At 40.4% G+C, this 27,415-nt stretch overlaps 1 protein-coding gene across 1 annotated transcript; it reads right to left on the bottom strand.

Annotated features, from left to right (window-relative positions):
* Positions 1 to 27,279, bottom strand: LOC122792313 (CD276 antigen-like). The gene is made up of 5 exons (XM_044060100.1): positions 26,932 to 27,279; positions 23,410 to 23,480; positions 17,962 to 18,309; positions 12,213 to 12,497; positions 1 to 1,072 (listed from the first exon to the last, which is right to left on the bottom strand). The coding sequence occupies exons 2-5, from the start codon at positions 23,459 to 23,461 to the stop codon at positions 909 to 911; spliced, it is 849 nt and encodes a 282-aa protein (XP_043916035.1). The 5' UTR covers positions 23,462 to 23,480; positions 26,932 to 27,279; the 3' UTR covers positions 1 to 908.
* Between the last annotated feature and the right edge of the window lie 136 nt (positions 27,280 to 27,415).

Here is a 27,415-nt window from a genome sequence, read left to right as displayed (position 1 = left end):
TAGAAAAATATATTTTATTTGTCAAAGACTAGAGTGAACAAGACTAAAATTGCAGTAAAAATATAGTTTGACACTCTTACACTGTACTCTCTATTCTTTCTTCTGTATCACTAATACACAATTAAAAAAATAAACCACTCGCTTAAATATTTCATAACACACAAATAAATACACAAATAAAGATAGCACTTAAAACACATAACTCATCTAAGTTAAACAGTGGTATTACTACCAAGTAATACATTTACTGCAAAATACAGAACATAAAGCTTATTTATTTTCCTTATGGCTTTGCTGCCATTATGGTTTGTAACTGCTGCATTAAAACTCTACCTTTTCATACACACATGCCCATTCATGCTTAAAACACTAACATTCCAGAGGATTGGCTGCATTTTTTTCACATTAAGTTAAGAACGTGGTGTTACATGTCATTCCTATTAAGAAAAACTGGACTCTGTATAGCAAAGGTATTCACGTAGTCTTTAAAACGTCCTGACATCTTCACCTTTACAGAAGCCACAGAGGAGTTTCAGAACCAAGGACACAAGCCATATGCAATACCATCTGTATTCCGATAGACCACAAAACAAGAGCAATATGTGGAATTCTTTGAAGTGCAGATCATACACAATACAACAGGACAGTGGAAAATATTAAATTGGAGTCTGACTGCATCTAAAGTGCCAGCAGTACTCATCCTGCATTCCTTTCATCAGACGCTGCGATGCATTCTGGTCCTGAGCTACAGCACTGCACTAGGCCAGCTCACAGTTTTGCTACAGAACCGTACTAACCTCTTTTCATTAATGTTAAAATTACACAAATGGTCCCCATAATGAAAGCATGTTTTCTTAGTGTTGTGAACTAGCACCTCAGTCTTACCAATCCAGACTCGAAGGGAAAGTTTATACTAAGTTTTCTCTGTTGAAGGCACTCCTGTGCCTTTCGTTACGATTCACTGACTTACAAGTTTGGTATTTTTTTGTAAATAATAATATAATGAGCAGAAGAAGCATTAAAATACAGGCAGTAACAGCCACTCCATTAACTGAAGATTCAGCCAATAACTCTAGAAAAAAAACAAAAGAAAAACAGGGAGGTAAAATAATCATGTTTAAACAGAACAGCAAGAATTAAACTGCATGGTTATCTTCTAGAGAAATTAACAGCAGCAAACTTCAAACTAGCAGTTTCACGGGGATGCATTTTATTTTGACAGAGATATTGAACATCTGTTTGTTAATGCTTTCATGGGGCTACAGGATATTATGTTAACTGATATGACTTAGTTATAGCTTTCAAGATCCTTCTTACAGCATATTTTTGTTAGGATATGAGTGTGTGCATTGGAACTGAAAAATTACAATGACCAAAATGCCAAACATATACAAACCAGCATGTAAACATACTATCCCTTCTCCTTACGTAGATATAAGCTACACGTGTGCAATCTGTACCCAATGTCCCCTAAACACTGTACTCAAACCACGATGTGCATGTACAAGACTCCTGACAGTAGGCAGGGGTATGCTAAAGAAGCAGCATAACAAGTACAGAAGTACTAACAAGGACATCCTGTTTTGTACGAGCCTGCAAGTACTAACACATACCTGAAAGGGTTAACACACCACCACTACTACTAGCAGTAACAATCATTGAAGCGATAGGTACATGGCATCTAGCTAGGCAGCACATAGAGCTGGCATTAATCATTGATCACGGCCACCAGATCTAGGAACACTCTGAATGAGACGTAGTTAGCATTAATGATAACCAATGCGTTATGTATGGGCGGATAAGAATCTGATCCATAGTGTAGAGACTGAAATACTAAGATGCAGATAAAGTGGGTTTGAGTAGTGATTGAAATGCTGAAGCAGGGGTTGAGAAGCTAATGCCTGGTCATTTATGTTGGGAATGATGGTCATGACTTGCCTTACACATATGTAAGCTAGGTGGTTACCTAGGATGTTACTCTGGTAAGTGCACTTTTTGCCACTTATTTTCTTAAAGCAATGCAATGTTTCTTCACTTCAGGAAAAATAAATAAAACATGAGGCACGCAATGCCCCTACTGAAGATGCAGCAACTGCAGCACACTAGGGAGAGAGTGTTGTAAACTTCACCGTTCAGTTTGTTAGCCTTCTGCTGTGTCCCATCATAATCTGCCCAGACAATGAATCTGGGAGATTTATAAGTGTAGGGGATATCTGCATTATGAAAAGTTGTTCCATCAGTGACATGATCACGGAAGTTTGTTTTTTGTTCTTTTTTTAATATTATTATTGGCAAGCAACCAGACATTGTTTTATTGTTTGGTAAACCACTGGGGATTACAACAATTAAAATGCCAGACAGTGGAGTTCGACTCTTACTAAACTTCAAAAATGTTCATTAATAAGTAGCCCATTGTTCTATTAACTACGTGAATTAGAGTAGCGTACAAAATGCTGGCCTGTTTGAGAGCAATATCACTCAGGAAGCACTCTGACAAATACATTGAGTTCACAGGATTAATGTGATTTATGTGAAGCAACTTAGAATATTTTAATGTGCAGCTACCATTTCTATTGAACAAAGTTAAAATGCAGTACAATACATGACCATCATGTTATGCCAGACAACTGAAGTGCACACATGTTGGGTGGGAGTGGAAGTAATTGACCATCTTTGTTTGCTCAATTTAAACAGTCACTATACCAGTGTGCTTTTGTGTGAAGAAAGATGAACTATTTTACAGTGATTACTTTGAATGTGAAACTTTAGGTACATTACCATTTATATACTATGTATAGTAATATATTTATATTATATATAGATATATATATATATATATATATATATATATATATATATATATATATATATATATATATATATATATTACTATTAATATATATTATATGCACTCACTCGAGGCACACCTTAAAATGGAGAACATTGACATCTGTGCAGTGACAGAGACCTGGTTCAAAGCTCCAGAGAGCATCCCTGCATTACCAGGCTTCAATTCATACCACACCTTTCGGCCACCTAACCCAGAAAGCACTAAAGGTGGAGGCGTGTCCATATTCATTAAGGATATCCACACCTCCAGGCTAGTTGCACAGCATAATGCATCCGAGATTATCCAAGTGCAACTAACTCTGGGCAAGACCGCAATCCAAATTGTAGCTTGCTACAGACCCCCTCACCATGCCCCAGGATTCACACTCCTCATTTCTTGATACACTGGAAAGTATTAGGGTACAACCCAACACCCTAATAATGGGCGATTTCAACTACCCCACCATTAACTGGAAAACTACTCATGTACCAACTCTTTTGCTCAAATTTTCTAGAATTCATAAATTCCAACGCCTTGGATCAACTTATTCACACCCCCACCAGGGGCAGCAATATCCTAGACCTGGTCATTACCAACATGGGAAACCGGTGTTCCACACCAGAGGTCAATTCCTCATTGGTCAGATCCGACCACAAGCTAATCAGCCTAGACATCCACATCCCACCCCCAGCCCCAATTAGTGAAACCATCGTAAAAAACTTCTCAAAAGCCAACTTCACACTTCTTAAGACAGAAGTGGCAAACTTCATGACACCCATGCAGACGGACAATACAGGTACGACTGCCGAATCCTACACAAATGCACTTTATAAGCACTTACACGAGTGCATGGATCATGCTATCCCTAATAGAACCAGGATGTTATCCTCCAAAAAAAGGAAGCCAATCTGGTGGTCCTCTGCCATAAACAAACTCTACAACAGAAGAAAGAAACTGTTGCAAAAAAAGAGTAAAATCCCATGACTGGAGGAACTCCCTGGTCAACCTCAGTAAGAAGCTGAGATCCCTCATAAAATCCTCCAAATCTAGTTATGGAAACAAAATTGCCACTGACTCTAAAGACAACCACAATGCATTATATAGCTATGTCAAGAATCTAAATGGGAACACTCAGATCTGCTCTGAGTTACAGCATAATGGCACTAAATATACAGAACCAACTGATATTGCCAACATCCTAGCAGATAGGTTCAGTGCTAACTTTACCCCCCTCTCACCCCCTAGAGGGCCCATCTCTATACCGGAAGAATGCAAAGTTCCTATAATCACGGCTGCACAGGTAAAAAACACACTCTCCAAAGCCAAGAACACAGCATCCATGGGACCTGACAATATCCCAGACTGTGTTCTACACGAACTACAGAATGAACTGGCACCCTACCTAAGTACCATGTTCAATCACAGCCTCACCTCAGGCTTTGTAACCACTGAATGGCACACTGCGACAGTTATCCCACTCCACAAAGGGGGAGCCACGACGGACCCTGGTAACTACCGCCCCATTAGCCTGATGAGCCTGGTCTGCAAGGCCATGGAATGTATCATCGTGGAACTCATAAACAAAGACATTGGTAATCTCCAAACTCTGGACCCTACTCAGTTTGGGTTTGTAAAAGGCAGATCATGTCTCCTAAACCTGATTGACTTCTTTGAAGCAGTCACCAAAGCCATAGATGAGGGTAAAATGGTTCACACAGCTTATCTAGATCTCGCCAAGGCTTCCAACACCATCCCCCACTCTGGAATTATAGATAAGCTCACTAAACTAGGTATAAATCCCTATGTCACAAGATGGGTTGCCAACTGGCTCACGGACAGAACCCACACTGTGAAAGTAGCGGATTCCAAATCCGACATCAGACCAGTGACAAGTGGAGTACCACAGGGTTCAGTCTGTGTTGTTTGGGGATATGGAAGGCATGATGTTTGTTTGTTTGACAGCAATGACTTGCAATATATGTTTGTGGCCACTAATAACTTCACTTTCACTCCAATCTAACACTAAAAGGATATACAGAAAGTGACTTTTTGAAGGGGTAGGGAAGCAGGTACTATTCCCAGATATACATTTATGCATCACTCACAAACACTTGTCTTCTCAGTTTACTGTGACCTGCTCCTTTGGCAGCTAGCTAAATAATTAAACTGATTAAATAACTAATTGATTGATTGATTACTTAATTAATAAAAATAAAGAGTAGGGGTCCACTGAAAGAATGCAGGAAAAAGCAAAATTTAATAGCAATTTACAATTTTATTCAGACCATCTTTGAATGAAAAAACTAAAATACACCTTAGAGCATCTAATTCTCCTTCGCTTCTGGAAGCCTTGTAGTTCGCAGACCACCAGTCTATTCAGTTATATTCTGAAGAAAAATATTAAAATGTGACTTATCCATTATGCCTGCCCCAGGGACAAGGAATATTGATCCTTTTATGTACTTTATGTAGTCAGGCATCTCTACCCCATTTAAATGCATCTAGAATGCTGATGCACTTTGTCTTTCATCTCCTGGACAGTGCTATAGTTTAGTTTTGGCCAGAAAGACATATTATAGTCACTGTTCACTCCTCTTTTATGTGTGAAGAATTTTTTTGTCTTGCATATGCAAAATGTAACATGCACATTCAGAGGGAAACATTCTACGTTGCATGCATGCTTACATATGCACAACAGCTCATTACAATTACATACCTGCAAATATATGTTTACCTTGCTTCAAGAATGTACAGAGTCTTCCTTTTCATTGTACAAGGTAGCCTTAGGTCCCCATCTGTATTTTTATGCTAATTTCATACAGAACAGTGGCCAGAAAACTACACCCATGGGGATCTGCTACCTCCTTCACAAATAAAGAAGCACAGTAATTTTTTATCATTGAATTTACCTATATGTTACTTTCTTACTGGCCATGTATTCATTTATGTAGTAGTCAATATAAAACTAGTTAATGATGTGCTGAGATGATTTATTTGAAACATCAGGGCAGAATCCCAGTATGTTTCCATGGTTACATAAACTTAATAAACCAACATTTTCCAGTGGTAAAATCTAACAGGCAGATTCCAAAACAGTTTAAGCCTATAATGCATGCTACTCTGAGCTTCTGTGGTTTGCCTGAACCTAGAAGATTCCAAGACGGGTCTTTGTCATGTCTTCACTGCATACTAGGCAAATGAAGAATTATGCACATCCTTATGGGAGATGTATACAGTACATCCAATACCTACAACTTGGCAATCCCAAGTACCACAAACATTGGTGTCAAGTATAAATTAGAGTTTCAGGATAATATGTGCTATCTTCTATATGGTACTGCTTATGTTAGCCTATGCAGTGGTTCTGTGATGAGGACAGAAGCCATGTTGGGTTGAAACAGAAGATGGTTATACATTAAATAGTAATGAAGTTGAGAATAAATACATTTTTCCAATATCTTTGATAAGGGAAAATAAAATGGCAATTGGTCTACAATTTTTGTAAGATCTTCATTATTTTACTGCTCAAGGATGAAATAAAGGATTTTTTCACAAGGAGACTATTTTTCAGATGTGGATCGGTTTATCAAAATTGAAACTGGATATGCAATAGCCTCAGCTGTTCTTTTAAGGTATTCACCGGGTATATTTTTAGGGGTAGTTGTAGTAGGCCTTACTTTTTTTGATGGACATTTACACTACAGCATATTATAAGTGTGACGCTGGTATGATGGTTAAGGTCTTTACCTTATAGACACAAGGTACACGGTTTGATCATCACATGGGGTAATTGGCTAGTTTTAAAATGACACACAAGGGCAATTAGTCTAGTACTAACCTATGAACATCATTTTGAAGTGTTCAGGGTCGGTATAATGATTAAGGGATTTACCTTACAGTGATAAGGTACAGGTTTGGTTCTCACCTTAAGGGTGGGAGGTTGGCATAGTGTTAAGGTGTTCACCTTATAGCCACAAGGTGTAGTGTTTGTCTCCGATTATGTCTGCTGGTCCTTCTATACCGTTGCTTTCGGTGCAGACATCATCCTTCTTGGTACTGACTAGTTCGGTGCAGACTTCCTCGGCACCGATGGATATATCGGCGCAGTCATCTTTGGCACCAACAGAAGTTTCGGCACAGACGTCTTCGGCACCTACAGTTTTCTCGGTTGAGACGCTGTGGGCACCGACAGTTTTCTCAGCACAGACCCCCTCAGCAACAACAGTCTTCTTGGTGCAAACCCCTTCAGCACCAACAATTACTACAGTGCAGGCTTTTTTGGCACCGATGGTTTCGGTGCAGGCAACCCCCTTTTTGACATTACCTATACAAACATCCCTTGTCAGTGGTCGCACTAGCCCTTTTTTGGACAGACCCGAATCGCCTTCAGGGTTTTCAATGAGGTCTACCAGAAGACTTTCTGAACATGATGTGGTACGTCTTATAGACCAGCTGCTTTTGGCCAGAGGAACACCTGGCCCTCCAAAAGTGCCTCTCCCCTCTGGAGTTGATCACCCTTCTCCACAGACTCCTACCTACTCTCCTTTGACCTCTGTGGAGACGCCGAAGCATCCCTCCTCAGGCGGACCAACCATACAGTACTTGGGAAGGACATTGGCCATTGCTCCTCGGCAGCCTCAGTCGGGGACTACTACTTCCTCTGAGCCTCAGCTGTCTCAAATCACAACCCCTGCACATTAGGCGCAAGATTCTCAGGCCTTTCCCCCCAGGAAACTCCGTCTTTACAGTCTTCCCCAGAGTCTTCCACTGAGGAAGTTCACTGCAAGACTACGTGTAAAAGGAAACACAAGGACTCCACAGAGGAGACACAGACTATGATGATGGGGAGTGGTCCTCACATTCACCTTCTGATGAGGTTTCCTGTGTTGACATCCTTGAAATTTTAAAACAGAGAGGTAAATGGAAATCCTCTAACCCTTCCTCAGTGGAGTCTGTGTTTCTGCAGGCTTTTCGCGCCCTACCCCCGACCTCCAGGGTTATCCCACCTGCCGATGAGCTCGTCAAGTTCATTGTGCAGCATGCGTGGAAGGCACCAGACTCTGTGGAAGCCATACCTCGTAGGCCGGACAAAATCCTCTCTCCCTCAGAAGAGTGCCCCCATTGGTCAAAAGGTCTCCCTGTAGATGCCATGGTATTGGCAGCCACTACAAAAAACGAACTGGCAGAGGAGAGCCAGACTGTTCACCCGCCAAATAAGGAATCCTGGGCAGTGGATAGATTAGGGAAATGAGTCTTTGCGTCATCGACCTTTGCTGTTAGATCCTTGCACTACCTGGCACATTTCACTAGGCTACAGAGAGACTTGTTGTCTGAACTCCGAGACCCTGGCAGGAGCAGTTTCTGATGAGGACCATGACAAAGTGGCCTTTCAGTTAGCAACCCTAAAATCGGTTTCCAATTCCTCAGTGCCTTTGATATCCCACGCTATTGAAGGAGCGGCAAGAGCTGCGGGTGTAGGCATAGTCATGAAATGCCATGCCTGGATGCACATTTGTGATTTTGCGGACCTCTTCAAGGCTTCCTTCCTTAACACCCCTATTGAGACCATTACTTTGTTTGCGTCCAAGGTAAAAAAACATACATTGACCAGATTTGAACAGGACGGTAAGGCCCTATCTGCCGTGGGTGTCCGTTTATCTTCTCCTCAGCGGTTCTATTCTAGGAATCAGAAGAGTGGAAAAATGTAGCACAAAAAGTCCCAGGGTCCTTTCCGTGACACTCAGGCCGAGTTTTTCCTCAGAGGCAGAGAGGAGAACTCTAACGGAAGACACCCCCTTTCAGGGCAAGGGAGGTTCATGAAACTGGGGCTCCAGAGGATCCTTCTTTGGGCAGCCTTATCAGCACTCCTAGGGAGCGGCCCGATTGCTTTCCTCTGGAAGCTGTCGGGGGTCATTTTTCCTTGTACCATTCCGCCTGGCAAACCATAACGACAGATGCTTGGGTACAAAGGATCATCACCAGAGGATACCATATTCCATTATTATCCACTCCCACCTTACCCAAAAGCTTACCCGATGTGCCACCCAGTCAAAGGGAGGCTGCAGCTATAGAGATTTCAAAGCTGCTTCAAAAAAGAGTCATCCAAATGGTCCCCCCAGACCAGACAGGATCCGGCTTCTAGTCAAGATTCATTTTGGTGCCAAAAAAGACCGGGGACTGGAGACCAATTCTGGACCTCAGCGCCCTAAACAAATTCGTAAAGACAAAAAATTTCCGGATGGTCACGGTTCAGTCTATTCTTCCACTTTTGGAAAAAGATGATTGGATGTGCTCCATAGAGCTTCAAGACGTGTACTACCACATAAAGGTGGAAAGGCACTCAAGAAGATATCTTCGCTTCCTGGCGGGATCCAGTCATTACCAGTTCCGAGTACTGCCCTTCAGACTCTCTACAGCCCCCAGAGTGTTCACAAAATGCATGGCAGTAGTCACACCTCATCTGCGGCTTCAAGGGTTCCAGGTGTTTCCTTACCTAGACGACTGGCTCATTATTGCCCCAACAAGACGTCTACTGGATCAGGCTTTGATTTACACTCTTGGTACTGCTCAGCAGCTCAGAATATCAGTAAACTGGAAGAAGTCACACCTTACTCCGTGTCAGTCATTAGAGTACATTGGAGTAATTCTGGACACAATGACTTGTACAGCCTCCCTACCAGATCACAGAATTCAGAGGATCAAGCAACAGGTTCAGGCAATACTGTCACAAAATCTAGCCTCAGCTCGATCTGTTCTTAAACTGCTGGGATCGATGGCAGTCTCCATCACGATAGTTCCCCTTGCAAGACTACACATGAGGCTTCTTCAATGGCTACTTCTTATTCAGTGGTACCCATCCTAGCATCCCTTATCTTTTCTGATTTGAATAACCAACATTTGCAAACAGGACTTTCTCTGGTGGATGTCAAACAACTCTCATCAGTGGTCTCGCCCCTTCAACCCTCATCAGCCCAACGCCACAGTGACCACGGATGCCTCTGTGATGGGGTGGGGGGACTGTATCAGGGAAGGACAGTCCAAGGCACTTTGTCACAGATGGAGGCCCATCTGCATATTAGTGTCCTAGAACTGAGGACGGTGCTTCTAGCGTTACAAGCAATCCAGTCGTTCCCTCCGTCAGGGACTATTGCAATTCACTCAGACAACATGGCAGTAGTCTGGTACATCAACAAACAAGGGGGAACCAGATCATACCCACTCTGTCGAGAGGCCATGAGAATGTGGCAATGGGCAATAGCCTCCAATCATTTTTTGATAGCGATGCACATTCCCAGGAACTCCAACGTGATAGCGGACAAATTGAGCAGATGCAGTCTACAGCCTCACTAGTGATCTCTCAATCCCCTTGTGGCGGCGAAGATTTTCAACCGCTGGGGCCAGCCTTGCTGCGCTCTGTTTGCATCCTCGTCCAATCAGAAGTGCAGCAACTACTTTGCCCTGATCCCCCCTCGGGGACACTTAGCAAGATATGCTCTAGTCCACAATTGGCTCTTGGGTGTACTATATGCCTATCCTCCAATACCCCTCATTCCCCTGTTCCTCAAGGAAGCACATCGGTTGAAGAGCAAAGTGATCCTCATTGCCCCATACTGGCCTCGACAAGTTTGGTTTCCATTCCTCTGGCCTCATTTGTTAGATCGACCATGGATTCTCAATCCAGCTCCAGAGTTGATCTCTCACCCATAGAACCTGGTTCATCCAAACCTATCCAGCCTGAAACTGACAGCTTGGTTTCTCCACTTCCAATGATTGTCAGGCAGCATGACCTATCTTCCCCTGTGCGTGACATTCTAATTGCCTCTCATGGATCATCCACCAGACTACTCTACCGCAGCAAATGGAAGATGTTTTCTCTTTGGCTACAAGATTAACAACTGGACCCTTTTTCAGCCCCTGTTTCTGTTGCACTAGAATATCTTTCAGACCTTTTTAAATCAGGGGTAGCAGCCTCCACAGTTTGTGTTCATTTGGCTGCAATTTCTAATTTTCATAATGGCTTCCAGGGCTCTTCCTTAATGTCACACAGACTTTGTAAGACCTCCCTGAAGGACGTAGCTCAACTAAAACCTCCATTCAGAGAACCTGTTCAATCTTAGGACCTGGCCTTAATCCTTCAAGAGTTGACAAATTCTCCTTTTGAGCCTGCATCTACCTGTGACCTAAAGTATTTATCATGGAAAACGTTATTCTTAGTTGCTATTACCTCTGCCAGATGTATTTCTGAATTACAAGCCTTGTTTATCAAGCTGCCCTACCTCATCTTTCACAAGGACAGAGTTTCATTAAGGACCAATCCGGCCTTCTTGCCCAAGGTCATTTCTGAGTTATTTATCAGACTATTGATTTGCCAATGTTCTTCCCAAATTATTCTAACAGAGGGGAATATTGCCTGCATACCTTGGAAGTACATAGACAAATTTCTTTTTACCTAGACAGGACTAAATCTAATAGAAAATCTGACCAGCTGTTTTTAGCCTTTTCTGATTCCAGATTGGGTTGCCCAGTTTCTAAATTACATTAGCCACTTGGCTGAGAAATTGTATTACCTTAATTTATGGCAAGAATGGTATCCCTTTACCGGGCAGAGTAAAGGCCCACGCCACAAGATCAGTGTCAGCTTCGTCAGCCTTCCATACTAGAACATCTTTGAATGACATTTGTGCAGCTGCAACCTGGGCTAGGCCTCATACCTTCACTGCTCATTACAAATTGGACTTTACCTCCAGAGACAGAGCTTCCTTTGGCTCTATGGTGCTCCAGAATGTCCTTCCATAATGCCGCCCAGGGAACGAGGTAGCTGGGGACTCTGTCCCATACGTAAGGAATAAACGAAGATTAACAACATCAGATAAAGAAGTTATGTCTTACCATAATGTTCCATCTGTTTCATCTTCGTTTATTCATTACGGCCCACATGCCTTCCACCTCTGAAGGTTTCTGGTGGATCTCATCTGCCCTTCTTTCCAGTTGTTAGGTCAGGTCTGACCAGAGGTAGCCTCGGCTTCACTTTTCCAACTTGCAAACTAGATCTGAGGTAAATGGGAGAAGGGCATGATGGGTAAAATCTTAGCTCGAGAGGTTTGTGGCTGACACGAGCTTGAAAAAAGGCCAGCTCAGTTCCGAGGTCGGAACTGGATCCCATACGTGATGAATAAACGAAGATGAAACAACACAGATGGAACATTATGGTAAGACATAACTTCTTTTTTCATATAATGTAGTACCCCAATTATTATAAATGGTTTTTAATTACAGCATGCATCCTGTAGTATTTTGACTACTGAGCCCAAGGAAACTTATTTTAAGACTAACATATGAAGCAGCAAACTGTAAGACAAAGCATCTGAAAAAAACACCTTACCTGTGGAGAAATGTACTGTTCTGGTCAGTGTCTGATTCAGGATTTCATTTCTCAATACAAATGTGTAGTTGTGGAGCAACGACAAGTCTTTTACCTCGAGTACACTCTTAACAGTCAAAAGGCCCCTGTCATTAACAGAGGAGAAATTCCCAGTTCCAATATCAGTAAGAAAATCTTCTCCTCTGTGCCAAGAAAAGTCAGCAATGGGGTACCCTTCTGACTCCATTACAAAGGTGACACTTGTCTTCTGAGCCTTGATCAGTAAATGTGGTTCTGTGTAATAGGCTGAAAAATACAAATAAAACACAAGTTAGATCTAAGGATATGTCAAAACACTACCATAAGCCCAACACTTGGCCACCTAGAAACAATAAGGATTTCTCAAAAATATTACCACTAACACATCTCGTGATCATCTAGAAACAGTACACAGCAAGCTTCCAGATACACATTCACTGTTTTGTTTCTACCCAAATATAAATATTTTTGATCAGCTGTGACCCACTTTCATGCTGCATTAATTATCACCTGGGCTATATACACTGAAGTACAGAATACATGACAAACTGCAGTTTAATCTGCACCATTTCAGTAAGTAATACCGAATGCATTGATCTGCCTTTCTGTGAATGTAAATGTAATGTCAGCAGCCCTCATTTCAGGTACGACAACTCAAGGAAACCTTAAAAGGTGCACAGAACAAACACCAACAGTTATATACTGTACATCTAAAGCATTTATGTGAGCCAAAAAAGAGAGAGTGAAGAAAGAAGGAACCATCTTTTAGGTTGGCACACAGACTGCAGGAAGCCTCTATCTTTTTGTGCATAGATAAGACAGCTAAAGAAGCAACATCTATTTCTATTGAGCAGTGCAAACCCAGAAATACAAGTGACCGGCAATGTCAAAAAACAAACTAAACAGTTCTGACCTCTACCACACACAAAAAAAAGAGGGAAAACATACATCTGGAAATAAGTTTTTAAGGATCTAAGGCCCATTCTTCTTTTATTTCAGGTATAGTACATTTCACAAGGCTTACAGTCAGTTAGATCACCCATGGTCATATTACAGCTGCCCAAACTTAAGGGCTAGAGCAGTTAACTACTACTCACTGTTCCTGGAGTCACATACATGTAAGATGCTACTACTTGTATTCTGCCCACCCTGCCTCACAGACAATAGTGAGGCAGGCTTTACACTTCCTCTTAGGGACTATTCCTTCTCTAAGGTGCAGTAACTGCTAAGTAAGAATGAAAGTACAGGGGAATGTGAAGGGGCAAGGTCTCCTGTATGGAGGGGGTATTGGGAGTAATATGGGTTGATGCAAGGAAAGAGAAACCTCCTGCATGAGGGTGTACCCTCCTGTAGAAAACACTTATTTGTTAGGTTAAATTTGCTTACATTGTCACAAACTCTACTACATATGTTCAGTGTGTGTTCAAGCTCCTGACATATGACAATTTTTCCTAAGCTTTTGTGATGCGACCTCAGAAGACCTGAAGAGACATAGTGGAATAATTTCAAAAATGTTAGACTCTGGCAAACAAACTACTAATTTTAATGAAAATAGAGCAAATTCAAAAATGGAGCAAGAATAATATTGTCAATGTTTTTAGTCAGGAAACAATGAAGTTGTGAGTACACTACACAGCATCGTGGTGACACTATGTAGGGAGCACTATCCATACACACGAGGAGGACAATGACAAAATGTCCTGGTGCTCACTGAACTGCACACAAAGAAGAACTGTCTCAAGTGCGCCATGTGTTGTCAACAGCAAAACTGCTTTAAAGATGCCACCAGGATACACCGCTGGAACAGTGAGATTTCTGATTGCAACACTGCTGAGCTCTGTTCAGGAATTGGGTCATTCTGCCTGCTGGCCTGTTTGCGAGGGGATGCATGCAGGGTGCAACATCTTCTATCAGTTTCAGGAAGGAGGGGGGAGTAATTTGTCATGGAGATAAAATGACCCAAATGTTGGCAGTGGCTGGTAGAAGTTCTACAACACAGTGACAGGAATTGGTAGATGTCTGTGTACTACAAGTCATAATGAAGCTAATACACATCCCACTTCCAGTGGAATTTAGAAATGGGAAAGGAAGTTAGATGGGACAAAGGATGACAGCTGTCTTTTGGTTCAGGTTCCATATACATGTACACTCACAGTACCATTAGCTAATCATTGTGGATAATTCCACCAGTAAATGACAGATGGTAGCCCAAACCTTTTGAAGTAGATTAGAAATATAAACTGGTGGTGGTGACACACTTAACAAACAAGGGAACAGAAAAAAATGTAGGAAGACTTCAGAGCACCTTGCGCACATGGCGTGGCCATCCTCTACTCAAACAACCTTAACCTCTCACCATACCCTTCCCCAATTCCTGACTTCCTCCCAGCTGAAATCATCATTCTTAACTGTCATCTGAATCCCCACAAAAAAAATTGCCTCCATCTACCTTCCTCCTGGTAACAATCTGCCCATTCCTGAAAACATCCTATCCTGGTTCTCCCACAACATACCATATGAGACACATCCTTGGTGATGTCAACATTGATTGGTCCAAACTCACAACTGACTCCCCCCAACTCAGTATCCACCTACACAGCTTCCACCAACTTATAACATCTCCCACTCGCTTCCATAAAATTCCACCTCCAGCTCCATCACAGACTGGATCCTTACCAATTCCCCCCACCAATACCACAATCCCACCACCTTACCTGACTCCCTCAGTGATAATCTCCCTACCACCATCTTAAGACACTACTCCCATATTCCTAAACCCCACCTTATCAAAGACTGTCGAAAACTATCGACTTTCAATTCATCCCAATTTAACTCCATTCTCCACAACACAGATTGTTCCATCCTAAGACACCGCCCCCTAAACGATGCTGTAAGAACTTTCAATAGCATCTTCATGAGTACTCCAAACTCCTTAGCTCCCTCTAGGAAGATCAGTGTAAAATCAAATCATGCTCCCTGGCTCTCCAAGGAGACTAGGTCCCTTAAGAAACAAAGAGATAGTGCTTGGAAAACCTGGACTAAAACTAAACAACCACCACTTCTTCAAAAATACAGGCAACTGGGGAACCTTGCAAAAAAACATACAACTAATGAAAAAAAGTTATACTATAGCTCTGCTCAGCTTAACAAATCCAATCCTCGAAACTTTTGGTCAACTCTCAACAACATCCTCTATCCTGAAAAGCCCTCTAATCCCTCCCCATACCCTAACTCTTCCTCTCAGGAAACAGCTACCCTCCTGAATAAACACTATCTCTTCTATCCAAAATTTGGTAATCTCTAAGCCATACTCTACTTCGACACCCACCCCTCCAAGTCCCACTAACACAACTTTGTTTTCTTTTGAGCCAGTTCCCATTACTTACATCAGATCTCTACTATTCAAGCTAAAACCTTGCTCTCCTTCCACTGACAATCTCCTACATTCCTCAAACTTGCTGCTGACTCAATTGCCTATCCTATATCTATACTAATTAATCGATCTATTCTGGAATCAACTGTCCCCATTCTTTAGAAATCTTTCTTTACTATCCCTCTTCATAAAGGTGGAAACTCCACTGACCCCTCAAACTACCGACCCATTGCCATTCTGTCCCCTCTCTCCAAGATATTAGAAAAATGTATTCACTCACAGCTCCTCAATCACCTCCTCACGCACTACTTACTTACCCCTACCCAACATGGATTTTAACCTCACCACAGCACCACCACTGCCCTCCTCTCCTTCACTCATATCACTGCAGAGGCCCTAGACAACAACAAACTCATTTCCTGTCTCTTCTTAGATCTCTCCAAAGCCTGCGATACTGTCTCTCATCCTCTACTACTATCCAAACTCGCAAATCTCCACCTATCCCACTCCGCACTTGCCTGGTTTAATAGTTCCTATCTGGCAGAGAACAATCTGTCAAATGGCTCTCATCCTCCTCACCTTTCCTTCCCATCTCCACTGGTGTTCCCCAAGACTAAATCGTGGGACCCCTTTTGTTTAACATCTTCACACCTCAATCAAAAAATCCTCCCTTATTCAGTATGCCGACGACTCCACACTTATATCCATCTCAAATAACATTCCTGAACTACACTCACTGACCCAACAGGCCCTACTATCCACTGAACAATGGCTTTCTCACAACCTATTGATCCTAAATCCCAAAAAGACCAAACTCCTACTTTTCCTTCCCCATTCTCTTTCTCATCACAAAACCTCCCTTTTTATTAAATCTTCTAACAACACAACTATCCAACCTGACACTCACACAAAGCTCCTAGGGGTCATTATCGATGACTAACTAAAGTTCAACCTACACACACTCCGATGTATATTAAAAAAAAAAAAACAGAAACTAGGTCTGCTATATCAGAACAAAAAATTCCTAAACCCTGAATCTAGACTTACCCTGGGCCAGGCACTCCTCCTCCCCTCCCTCCTATACACCGCCCCAGTTCTTACCAATATCCAAGCCTGAACTCTAAACAAACTCCAACAGCCTTACCATAAAAATAGCCAGATTCATTACTAACTCCCCATACAACTCACACCACTGCATTTCTTTAAACTCTCTTCAATGGCTTGAACTTCCCCAATTTTTGCTATCTTATCAGTTTCATATGCTACACTCTATTCTTTATAAACCCTCCTTCTGTCCATCTTTATCTTCCTTAGTCTCCATCTACATCCCATCCCGGACCCTCCGTACTTCTAACCAACAATTACTTGATATCTACCATCCAAAAAGGTCAGTAGGCAAACTATTCTACAAACACTCCCTTGCCCAGGCTTGGAACAAACTTCCCCTTGACTTACGTTCAGTCTCCCACACTTCACACTTTAAAAATGAACTAAAAGCTTTTCACAATTTAGAACCTGCCCTTGCCATGACCCCACCTAGTCTTCCTTCCCTTTATGTACCCTCAAAAGGACCATACTTAGTACCTCATTACAACCCTCTCTCCAATGTACTATACTTTATACAAACAAAAACATTTTATTGTTGACCTCTTGAACTATATCAATGTAAAATTATGCTACTTAGCTTCATTTTAATGAAACTTTAACTTTATGCATGTAACCCAACATATTTGAATCTTTTTGCTATAACTGCTATTATATCTATATGGTTTAAAATTGCACTTGTTTAAAAATGTACTACTGGAGCTTTTCTCCTCGGGTCTCCTGAAAATGGGCCACAAGCCCAGTTGGACAAACCCAGTTAACAAATGCCAATAAATAAATAAAAACTCAGAAAAGCATGCTGCTCTCCCTACTAACTTCCCCTGCACTTCCCTACTCACTTCCCCTGCACTATTAATTAAGCTGTAATCCTGCAGTTCATGCAGTTATTCACCTCGGCCTTGAAGGGTATTTCTCTTTTCTCCCAGGGTTGCATAACCATAAAGTTAGTACATGTATATTAATTAAGAGGGGTATGGTAAGAAAGCTTCCATTATAGAGGGTGCAGTTGCTTTGGGGAGTGGATTGAATCCTTTAGGGCTGACTAGTTTACATCTGTGGGCAGGTTGTCAATTTTTCCATTGCCATGTTTTGAAGCATGACACTAGAGCTGACTGCACTACTTAAAGGTAGCAGATAAACATTAAAATATAAAAAGTCACAAATACAGAAAGTTAAATGTGTTAAGTTCTCCTTTAAAAAGATTACATATACATTTCCTCCTGTGATATGCACAGTCTGAAGACCAACACATACCTGCTGTTTTGAGTACAACAGTCGCAAAATCACTCCCTTGTAAATTGCTGACGTAGCACTTATATGTGCCAGCATCTTCAGGATGCACCCCTTCTAACTTTAGGGAAGCATTCCCATTTTTAAACTGTGCTGGATACAGACTAGTGCGATTGGCAAAATGCAAATCCTGCTTATCAAGCTGATCTTTATCGTAGTAGTAGCTGTGGACAACTTCTGTTCCTCGCTGCCATGTGACAATTATTTGCTCTGTTGATGAATTTCCGTCAGCTGCAAAAATGCAACCTAGTACAACAGTCTGTCCATGAACAACTGTTAGCACTTTGCTTGGCATCTGTACCTGGAAAGCAACTAAAAAAAGAGAGAAAACTGTCAATATTTGTGTTTCTCTGAAGCAATGTACTTTTGTACAACTTGTTTAGAAATCATTTATTTTAGCTACTTCTAAATATATACTTTTAGCATTACTTGTTCAGTAATTAATTATGCATTAGTTACGATTTCTGCCTTTATTAAAAGACTGATAGTCCATTTTCATCTCAGATGTCAAGCATATTTCAATAAAGTCCAGTTTTTTTTTTTACATACCTTCGTTTAAGCTACAGACAAGCATCTTGTTGACAACTAGACAATAATGCAAACCATGAGGTACCTTTTCTACAGTTGACTCACCCTGTGAAAACCTACCAATTACAACACTTTGTGTTATCAGACTTGGACACACAGGTTTCAGAAAGGCATTTCTGTGGATCTGGTATATATGACCTGGTGAAGTGAGTTACTTCTATGAGATACAGGAAAGCATGGTGGAGCAGGTGGTGGCCAAGTGACACCACAAAGGCAATAACAACAGCAATCAATCCAGAAGTGAAAGTAGGAACACGTTGGATGCCCACATGAAACATATCACTCAGGTCTTCAAAATGTAAGCTTTACTAGTTATTAGACAGCTTACAATTAGAACAGAAGTAAAAGTAGGAATACAGAAGGCGGCTACATGAGATAAATACCGATCATGTCTTTACATTCAAAAGTTCAAGTTATTAAACACATGCTGTACAAACATGTAGCTATATGTGTATGTGCATCAGTCTCTTTCCAAGTTACATGTAATTACCGATGAGAAAGTCTGAGCACAGTTCATTCTGGGCAATAGTCTTAGGCGCTGTTTGAGCTCTGATTTAAGTGTTGTGAATCTTTAATTTGCTTGAGGGGGGGAGGGATGAAGTTCTAGACTGGAGTGCATCACCTACTTTATTTTGAGTTTTACTAATAACAAGTAAGGATTTAAGTTCGACACTGTAGATTTCTGCCTATGTTATAGTGCTGGATTAGAGACTTGAGGGCTGGACATTTGTTTGGGTTGTGTATTAAGTTATGTACAATTAAAAAGTGAGATTGATGAAGGATGCCAGTAGTTTGATCCAATTTAGTATTCTAACAGCTTGACAATGGTGGGTATAGTAATAAGAGCTTCCAGTAAACGTTATTTTGTTGTAACATCGTTCACACTTCATCTTCTGGAATACTGTTAGATTTCTGAATATATGAGAGGGGCATAACAGCATGAGGATAGTAAATAGCATCTTGCAACAGTCTTCCTGACTATCTGTGAGGTATGGCTTTGCTCTATGTAGCAAGCTTAGCTTTTTTGACTACTGTTTGGATGTGGGGGTTGAATTTCATTCTATCTTCCATGTCGTCTTCTATAGGACATCCATAAGGTTGGTATGTGAGACCACTTTGGTCTTAGTGTTGTTGGAAGAAGTAATGTTAAAATGGTCTTATTAAGCTGGGGGTAAAGAGGAGAAGCTTGTTTTTTTAGGGTTCACTGGGAGATGTGAGTTAGCTAGTCAAGTTTCAATAGAAATGAAGGCTTTTTTGGGTCAGTTCTTGAAATGTATGCAAGTTAGGGGAGAACAAATTATTGTAGAATCATTTGAGTACTTTCAGTGTATCATGTTTGACTCTATTTAATGAAGATCATTTTTAAATATATTAAAGATGGACTCCTGTGTTTTGATAGGCAAGAAGAAGAAATACTCAGTTTGCCACTTGACAGTTTGATACCTGTCTGATAAGCATCTTTTAAATCAGGACAGACAATCAGAGAGGGACAGAGACAGAGTGACATAGAAAAGAAAGTTTTTGAAGAAGCAGATGATGGGAGACTGTGTTGAAAGCTTTAGATAGGTCGCCAAATAGTGAGGAAACCTGATTGCCAGAGTTTCTGTTATTGATGACACTGGTAAATTGTAATAAGTTTGTGGTAGTGCCATGTCTGGAGCGAAAGCAATGTTGTGCAGGGGAAAGAATGTTGTTAAACTGACAAAAGAAAAGAGAGTACTCCAGCAATTAGATGTGTTGTACATTTTTGCTAACACTGGCTATGAGAGGTAGTACTGTGATTTAGCATACAATCATTAGAACAGCCTCTTTTGTAAAGAGACACTATGTACGCCTTTTTCCAAATGGTAAGGTCAGGACATTCACTGATGGATGTATTAATATCTATACATACAGCACACACTATTATAAATAAACATATACATACATGTGAGTATATGAAACATTTCAAATGCTAACCATCAAAAGAATGATCATTTCAGACTGAATCTAAAATGATTACAAACAACAAAAATTATTTTTTTGGAAGGGGGGGCAAATCCCTCCTACACCCCCTGCTAATTATATACACCAACTCTGAGATCATACAACAGTAAGGTAAGGGCAAATTCCCTTACCCCACTCCACAATGAAACTATGCAAAATGCTGGCAACAAAAATTCAATTGAAAACAACGTTCGCTCATATCAGCATTCAGAGTTATTTACAGCCAGAAAAAAAAATTAATTCGTATGACCATTCGATGTTTCAGCCTGTAACCATACACATGCATGCTGTATATATGTATCTCGAAAATGAACTGAAACCAAGATACCAAAAAGTACTAGTAACCAAATCCATAAAAGTACCCAGGAAGGGCAAAAAAACTGCAATCCACAGCTTCGAAGCAAAAGATTAATATGAACCACACCAACACATAAACGCTTTCACAAATACTGCATTTCTGTCCCTAGTATACAGACTTCATCCTATGTGGTTTTTAATGCTACTATACCACATAATAGATTAATTGACAGTTGGCATTCAAATCAGAAAGATAAACTGCTACCTGGAAGTTTGGTAAGCCAGTCTAGGTAAGGACTGAAAAATCAAAGTGGTACAACCACGAACCTATTAAAATGATATAGTAATATAGATACACAAGCATGCCTCTCAACCTTTTAACCCAAATAATATGGACAAAGCCTGACATAATGGGGGTACAAAGGCCCAAACATAGGGACAGATTTTAAATACCGCTCTTATACAAACTTAGAAAGTTACTAAAATAACAGATATGTATTAAAATGCATTTTCTAAATAATATAAGTCTGAAACTCAAATGTATGACAATATGTACTATATGATCTTATGACAAATTGTTTATTCTTATGTAAATGTTGTTTTTTTAACTTTTATGTACCTACTACTGTGTTTTGTCTTTTCAACATTTAATAATTGTAACTGTAACTCCTTGTAGCTGTAATTCTTGAAGCTTTTCTCCCCAAGCCTCCACTGAAAATGGGCTCTTTATGGCCCAGTGGACGGTCATCAAACAAATAAATATTTACTAATTTCACTCCTCAGATCATCCCAGTGATTTGCCAGAAAACCAACAATTTTATGAGGAGCAGACTGAAATTTTGAGGCAAAAATCTGGACACTTGAGACTCGAGGTGCGTATAAGTAAAGTACAGATTAAGTCAATACGCTTACTGAGCAGACAGAATAGGAGATGGAACTTAGAAGGAAGGTTTTACTGGCCTGTCTTAGGGTATGTGTGAACGTCATTTACATCATGGAACACAGCCCTCATTTAAATAGGTAAATTTGAAGCATCGGTGGAAAACAGAAGAAAAAAAAAAAAGAAAGAATGTTCAGCATAAGCTGATGTTTCCTTGGGGAGTTGGGATTCCTATCTGTTTTCCCCCTATTTTCTAAACTCTGCACACTGTAATCTTTCACCAGAATAGGTCATGTTATTGTGTTAATATAATTTTACCTGTATCAGTTAAGTTTTAAATTCATCCAAGAGGTATTAGGTATGTCATTCTGTTGATGTCATTTTTAGCTGCTTCATTTCAGTTTTAATTCATGATTCCCTAACACTTTACAGATGTATGAATTCCTGCACTGAAAAGTTAGCAGCCACCACGATTTTTAGCAGCTGGAGCTTTGGCAAGGATGGATGCTTCCTTTGACTAAACACCTAAATTTGAGTCCTCATTTCAACACTTGAGCATCCTTTTTATTCAGTTACAATTATAGCTATTACTATTTTATAATATACATTGAAATATAACTAACAGACTCAACACATGTATGGTTAATAAGAAAAATCCACAATCTCTGGACTATTAAAGTTGTATCAAATTCTATGAACATTTCAGTCTCCCGTCTCATTTTTCCCTCACTCAGAAATGACTCGGGAACATACCTGTAGCTTTTTTGTAAACAAGCTAAGCTACTTTCAAACTGCAGTACCTCCAAAGGGCATATGGCAATTTGCACACTACCTTGTTAACCAGTGGACATGAAACAACCATGACATACAACTTAGGACTGGTTAGTAAGGCACACTATTATCAGATGAAAAAATATATTCATTTGTTAAACAGGAGAAAAAAAACACAAACCACAACCATCTTTTCAAGGGAGACCTTGGAAGTACTGCCTACAAAAATGATTTGCTAGGAGTCATAGCAGGGAAATGGAAGCTGAAAGTACCAAGCCCCCAACTACAGAGGTAAAGCTCATTACCAGCTCGCAGCCCTAACCCTGTGCACTAAGTGCCAGATGATGAGTGATACTAACACTAATTATAGGTACAAAATGGAGAAAGAAGTATCATCCCATGTTTTGTTTTTGTAGTGCTGATTTGTACCACAACAACTACTTGAAATAACAGAAACAAACTGCCAAAAATGTTTAACCAATCAAGCATTCTAATGGACCATAGCAAACTACATAATAGGCTAGTTTAACTTGCACTTTTCAATTGCAACATTTGTGTTCTGAGAAAAATAAAGGTAACAAAAATCAAGTTATACTGGCAGGTAGATGTTTTGGGCTGTGCTTCATAAGTTGTGCAATACAGAGCACTCTCGTCACCAGCACCTTGTAAATTATAGAAGATGCATTGCATACTCACTTCTAGAACAACACACTCCCTTTACAGCAAAGGATTTTAACCAGATTCTCCAACACGGATCCCCCCAGTAACTGAAGTTCATATGGCACACCCTACCAGAGCATATTTAGCATACTCAGATACACACTCCAGAGTGGGCAAGAGCAAAACACCAAAACAGAAGGGTCTGACGTGTTTACAAACATTGAGCTTACCTGAAGATGCAAGGAGCTGAAGAATCGGTAAACAGGTGTAAAAGGGGATCATATCAACAAGACAGTAAGATCTGCAGGAGAAAAGAAAACAAAGAAAACATTTTTATACAGCAAGTTTGGGGAAAGGGACTCTGCAATAAGTCATACATATTTACTTGAATGCAGTGTGTCAACATTATCTACAGCACATAGGAAAGCAAATATTTTGGATGGCAGCAAGAATAGTGGTCAAGGCACAAATGGAGACTGGTTACAGACACTTGCCCTCCAACTATTGCCTTATTATGGTCTCTTGATAGCAGTCCAAGAGTATGTAGCCTTTCCCTGCTGTTTTTGTCAAAAGGTAGAGCAGAAGGTTTACCTGGGACTAACTGAAAGCCTGACATGAGTAATAAACCTTTGATTTTCCTCCAGATGTTGTAAAATAATATTTCTACATTAACACTAGCTACAATCCTACTTCACCTCCTCCCAATCCACCAGCCAACAATAATTGAGCAAAGAGAACATGTACATAGTGAGTTTTGTATATACAGTGCTAACCATACAACTCCCATTCATATCAAGTTACCCAACTTCTAATGATACGGTCTGCTGTATTTTTAATTAGGCTGTCTGTTACTTTCTTACATGTGTATTCTTTCCTCATTTGTATTGCACTTTTCTTACATTTATACAAAACTTTCTCAGGCCAAGTCTAAAACTGGTCCACCTGGATCTGTGCTCTGTCCTTGTTAAAGAATAAAATAAAACAAAATACGTACTCTATAAACACAAGAAAAAGACCAGGACAGTGAAGCGGAATGCAATTAATCAATGGCACATCTCATTCTAATACTTCCTCACAAACCAGGCCATTCCTAGACAGAATCCTAATATAACCAATTCCTTTATGCATTATCCAACACACTTAAGTGATCATAGCCCCTGCTGATCCTTCACGTACTGCATACAAACCCTATTATAATTAAAAGTCACACATCTCCTCCAGATAAAGGCATACCCATATCGGACTTGCTGCATCATACTGACAAGGTCAGACTGTATGGACCAAACTGTATAGCATCATGGATTTGGATTCAGCTCTAAAAAATTTTCAACTCTGCTCTACTCTCATTCACTTGGCCTTCTACATATCAAGGCTGCACTACCTCAGGGGCAACAAAAGCCCTTGGCTTACCTGCAAGCTCCCAACAACTTCAGCCAGAAACAATGCATCAAAAGACTGGAATATATGAAGCAAGATAAAAACCTTTATGCATCTTAGATAGTGATAAAGCTAGTCAGAATACCTACCAAAGATAACAAATTAACGAATCACAGTAGCAGAGAAAACAGCTTTTTTTTGATAATCTTAAATGCTGCTGGTCTGAAATTAAATTGCTCATTTGGGAAAATGTCACACTGCTTAAGTATGTGCTAGGACTTCTCCTCATCTCTTAATGGACTGTGCTGACATCTTAATGGTCCACTTTATAGCACTGACACCTCTCCCTCCTGCTTTACCAACATCCTCCCCTTCCTCCAAAGTAACGGCTTTGATTCACTTGATGGCTGACTTCAGTTTCACTAGATTCATTTTAGAATAGTTTCATCACAAGCAGTGCATAAATATTTTAAAAATATTCCCAGTATTGCCTCAGGTAGTGAAACTGAAATCAGTCACAATCAGCCCACTTCCAGATGTTAAAAACATTTCATCACCTATTATCACACAATAGCTAACAGCCAGTAGCAAAAAGCCTTGAAAAACGTGTTTATAAACAATTTAAAACAATGACTGCTACTCAATTAATAACTCACATGATGGAGTCCTACCAGTCTTTCAATATCACCACTGCCATGTTCCAAGCAACTGACTGCACTCATAAATATAAAAGGTCTACTTACAGAAGTACTTTTTTTTATTTAAAAAGAACCTTTGATCAAGTAACTATTACTTTCTCAGAACTAATTATGTAAAGATATCATCCTCGGAGGACACTGTACTCCAGTTACACAATTATCTATCCAAACTTGGAGATGCAACTTACCCCTGGTGCGCCTTAAGTTTCTGTAGTCAGTCAGTCGTACAATCTTTTCACTATATATTAATGATTTTCTTTACACTAATGCTGGCCTCTCTGCACCAACTTACTGATGTGTGCTACGAACGATCTTTAAAGGAAAATGCTATGACTCCTAATGCTCAGGCTAGGGATCCCTGTTGCTCATGACATGTTTTCTACACAGAACTAATAAACGCACTGACATTACTTATTTCTCATTGTTAACAACTCCCAACAAAACAGCTTACTATACCTACCGGGAACGGAACAACGTGGGCAAAAAAATGACATACTGTAAAGAAATGCGGGAGTATTTCCAATATTCACTAATCCACACGTAAAACGTGTGCATGCCAATCCCATTCAAATAATCCTCACACGTATATAATTAGTAGTACTTTCACATTACTTCAAATGTCATTCAGCTAATGTTAAAAGTTGTTTAACACCTGACACGAAACATCTAATAGCAGTAATAGGCGGCTTCTCATTGGTGTTTGGTAAAAACAAGATCATATACGGCAAATTCCGTATAGCAGTTTGAAGTCACCTAACCTCTCGACTGTTACTGATTTTCAGGGATTGATTTTAACTCAAATTTTAGCTCTGTCCCTTGTAGTCCTGAATTTTGGACAAAGGGTGGTGAGTTAGACTTATGAAATAATGACAGTACTTAATTATAGACGTCTTTAACTTCAGAAAATGTATAGTAATTCACATTCTCTTATTCCGTCATTGTTTCAAGTTAATAGTATTAATATTCTAAAAGTCTCCCTGATTATTTCTGGACGTGTCCCCGATTTTGATGAGATTTGTGGCCGACTGGTTGGGAGCTCTGCTTTGAACAAGCCTTATATAATTATACAAACCATTCTCGCCACTGGACAAATGTCAACAGATAAAACTGCCAAGACACACATCAGCTGTAAACTAGAGAAATTCTACGTAACAAACAAGGTATACTTCCATGCGCTGTAAGTACAGTAACCCAAAATGTGTAATATTATCAAACTCAGCTCATGCCAGAACTAATGCAATAGGCATTGCGATTTGCAGGACTGTCGAGTCACTAACAGAGTGAGCGCGAAATGACAGCAGCCACGCGAAGTGGGGCACCAAAACAGAGGCTCAAGAGGTGTCAGACATTCCTTATCCACGGCTCACAGGAACTGTACAGTGCAGCCCAAAGCTGACAACATCAGCAGCCAAGACGTATTTGGTACCCTTCCAGACGTCTCCGGCACCTTACAAGGATTAAAAAGCTACCTTCCAGGACCGTGCTTGTAATTGTTAAACAAAATTGTTTCACGCCAATGACGTTGATGACAACATGAAAATTATAGCTATCAGAGATCCATTCTTCATTTTATTGTTACAAGAGGGTGCCAGTTGTACAGTGTAGTCGCTTGTCAGTGTTACGGTTAAAAACGAAGTACACAAGGATTCACACAAAAACAAACGATATACGACTCACCAAATAATGGTCTGAAGACGCTCCAAAATGTGCCCAGCAGATTTGTAAATTCACACAACTTCTTAGAGAAAAGGCTTCTGACAAGTCATCACTTATGCACCCATTTTATCTTCCCCGGGGGGGATTTCCAAATGCACCTGTATACGCTGGAAATTCCATCCTGTTTCCCTAGGTTATTTTTCCTTTCTTGCATAAAATACTTTTGAATCTGAAATACCTAAATATTATCTTGAAACAGTATATTTAACACCAATACTGTAAAAAGACCTTTTTAATTTAGCAAAAAACTAGGTTATATTGAAAATAAGAAACCCACCCTGCGGGTGGCGGTCGTCGGCTGAAGGGACCTCGCTTACGTCACACACGACGTCACGGGGCGGAAAGGGGGCGGGCTTAGCCGTTCCACACTAGTGAGTAAAGGGTTTCGCTTTGTTTTCTTTTTCTTTCTCTCGACATCTAATAGGGAGTTGGGACAAAATGTAAT

The sequence above is a fragment of the Protopterus annectens genome, chromosome 1.part2 (assembly GCF_019279795.1).
Source record: "Protopterus annectens isolate FY-2018-M chromosome 1.part2, PAN1.0, whole genome shotgun sequence".
In the NCBI taxonomy this organism is placed as follows: Eukaryota; Metazoa; Chordata; order Ceratodontiformes; family Protopteridae; genus Protopterus; species Protopterus annectens.
Note: the sequence above shows the minus strand (reverse complement) of the source record. Positions and strands in the feature narration are given on the sequence as shown.

Bases quoted from the DNA above. Each gene is read 5' to 3' on its own strand.
- LOC122792313 (XM_044060100.1), bottom strand. From the start codon at position 23,461: ATGATCCCCTTTTACACCTGTTTACCGATTCTTCAGCTCCTTGCATCT. The intron at 18,310-23,409 runs GTAAGCTCAATG...CTCTTTTTTTAG, and splicing joins TCAGCTCCTTGCATCTTCAG to TTGCTTTCCAGGTACAGATG. The intron at 12,498-17,961 runs GTATGTGTTGGT...TGTATTTTTCAG, and splicing joins TGTTGTACTCAAAACAGCAG to CCTATTACACAGAACCACAT.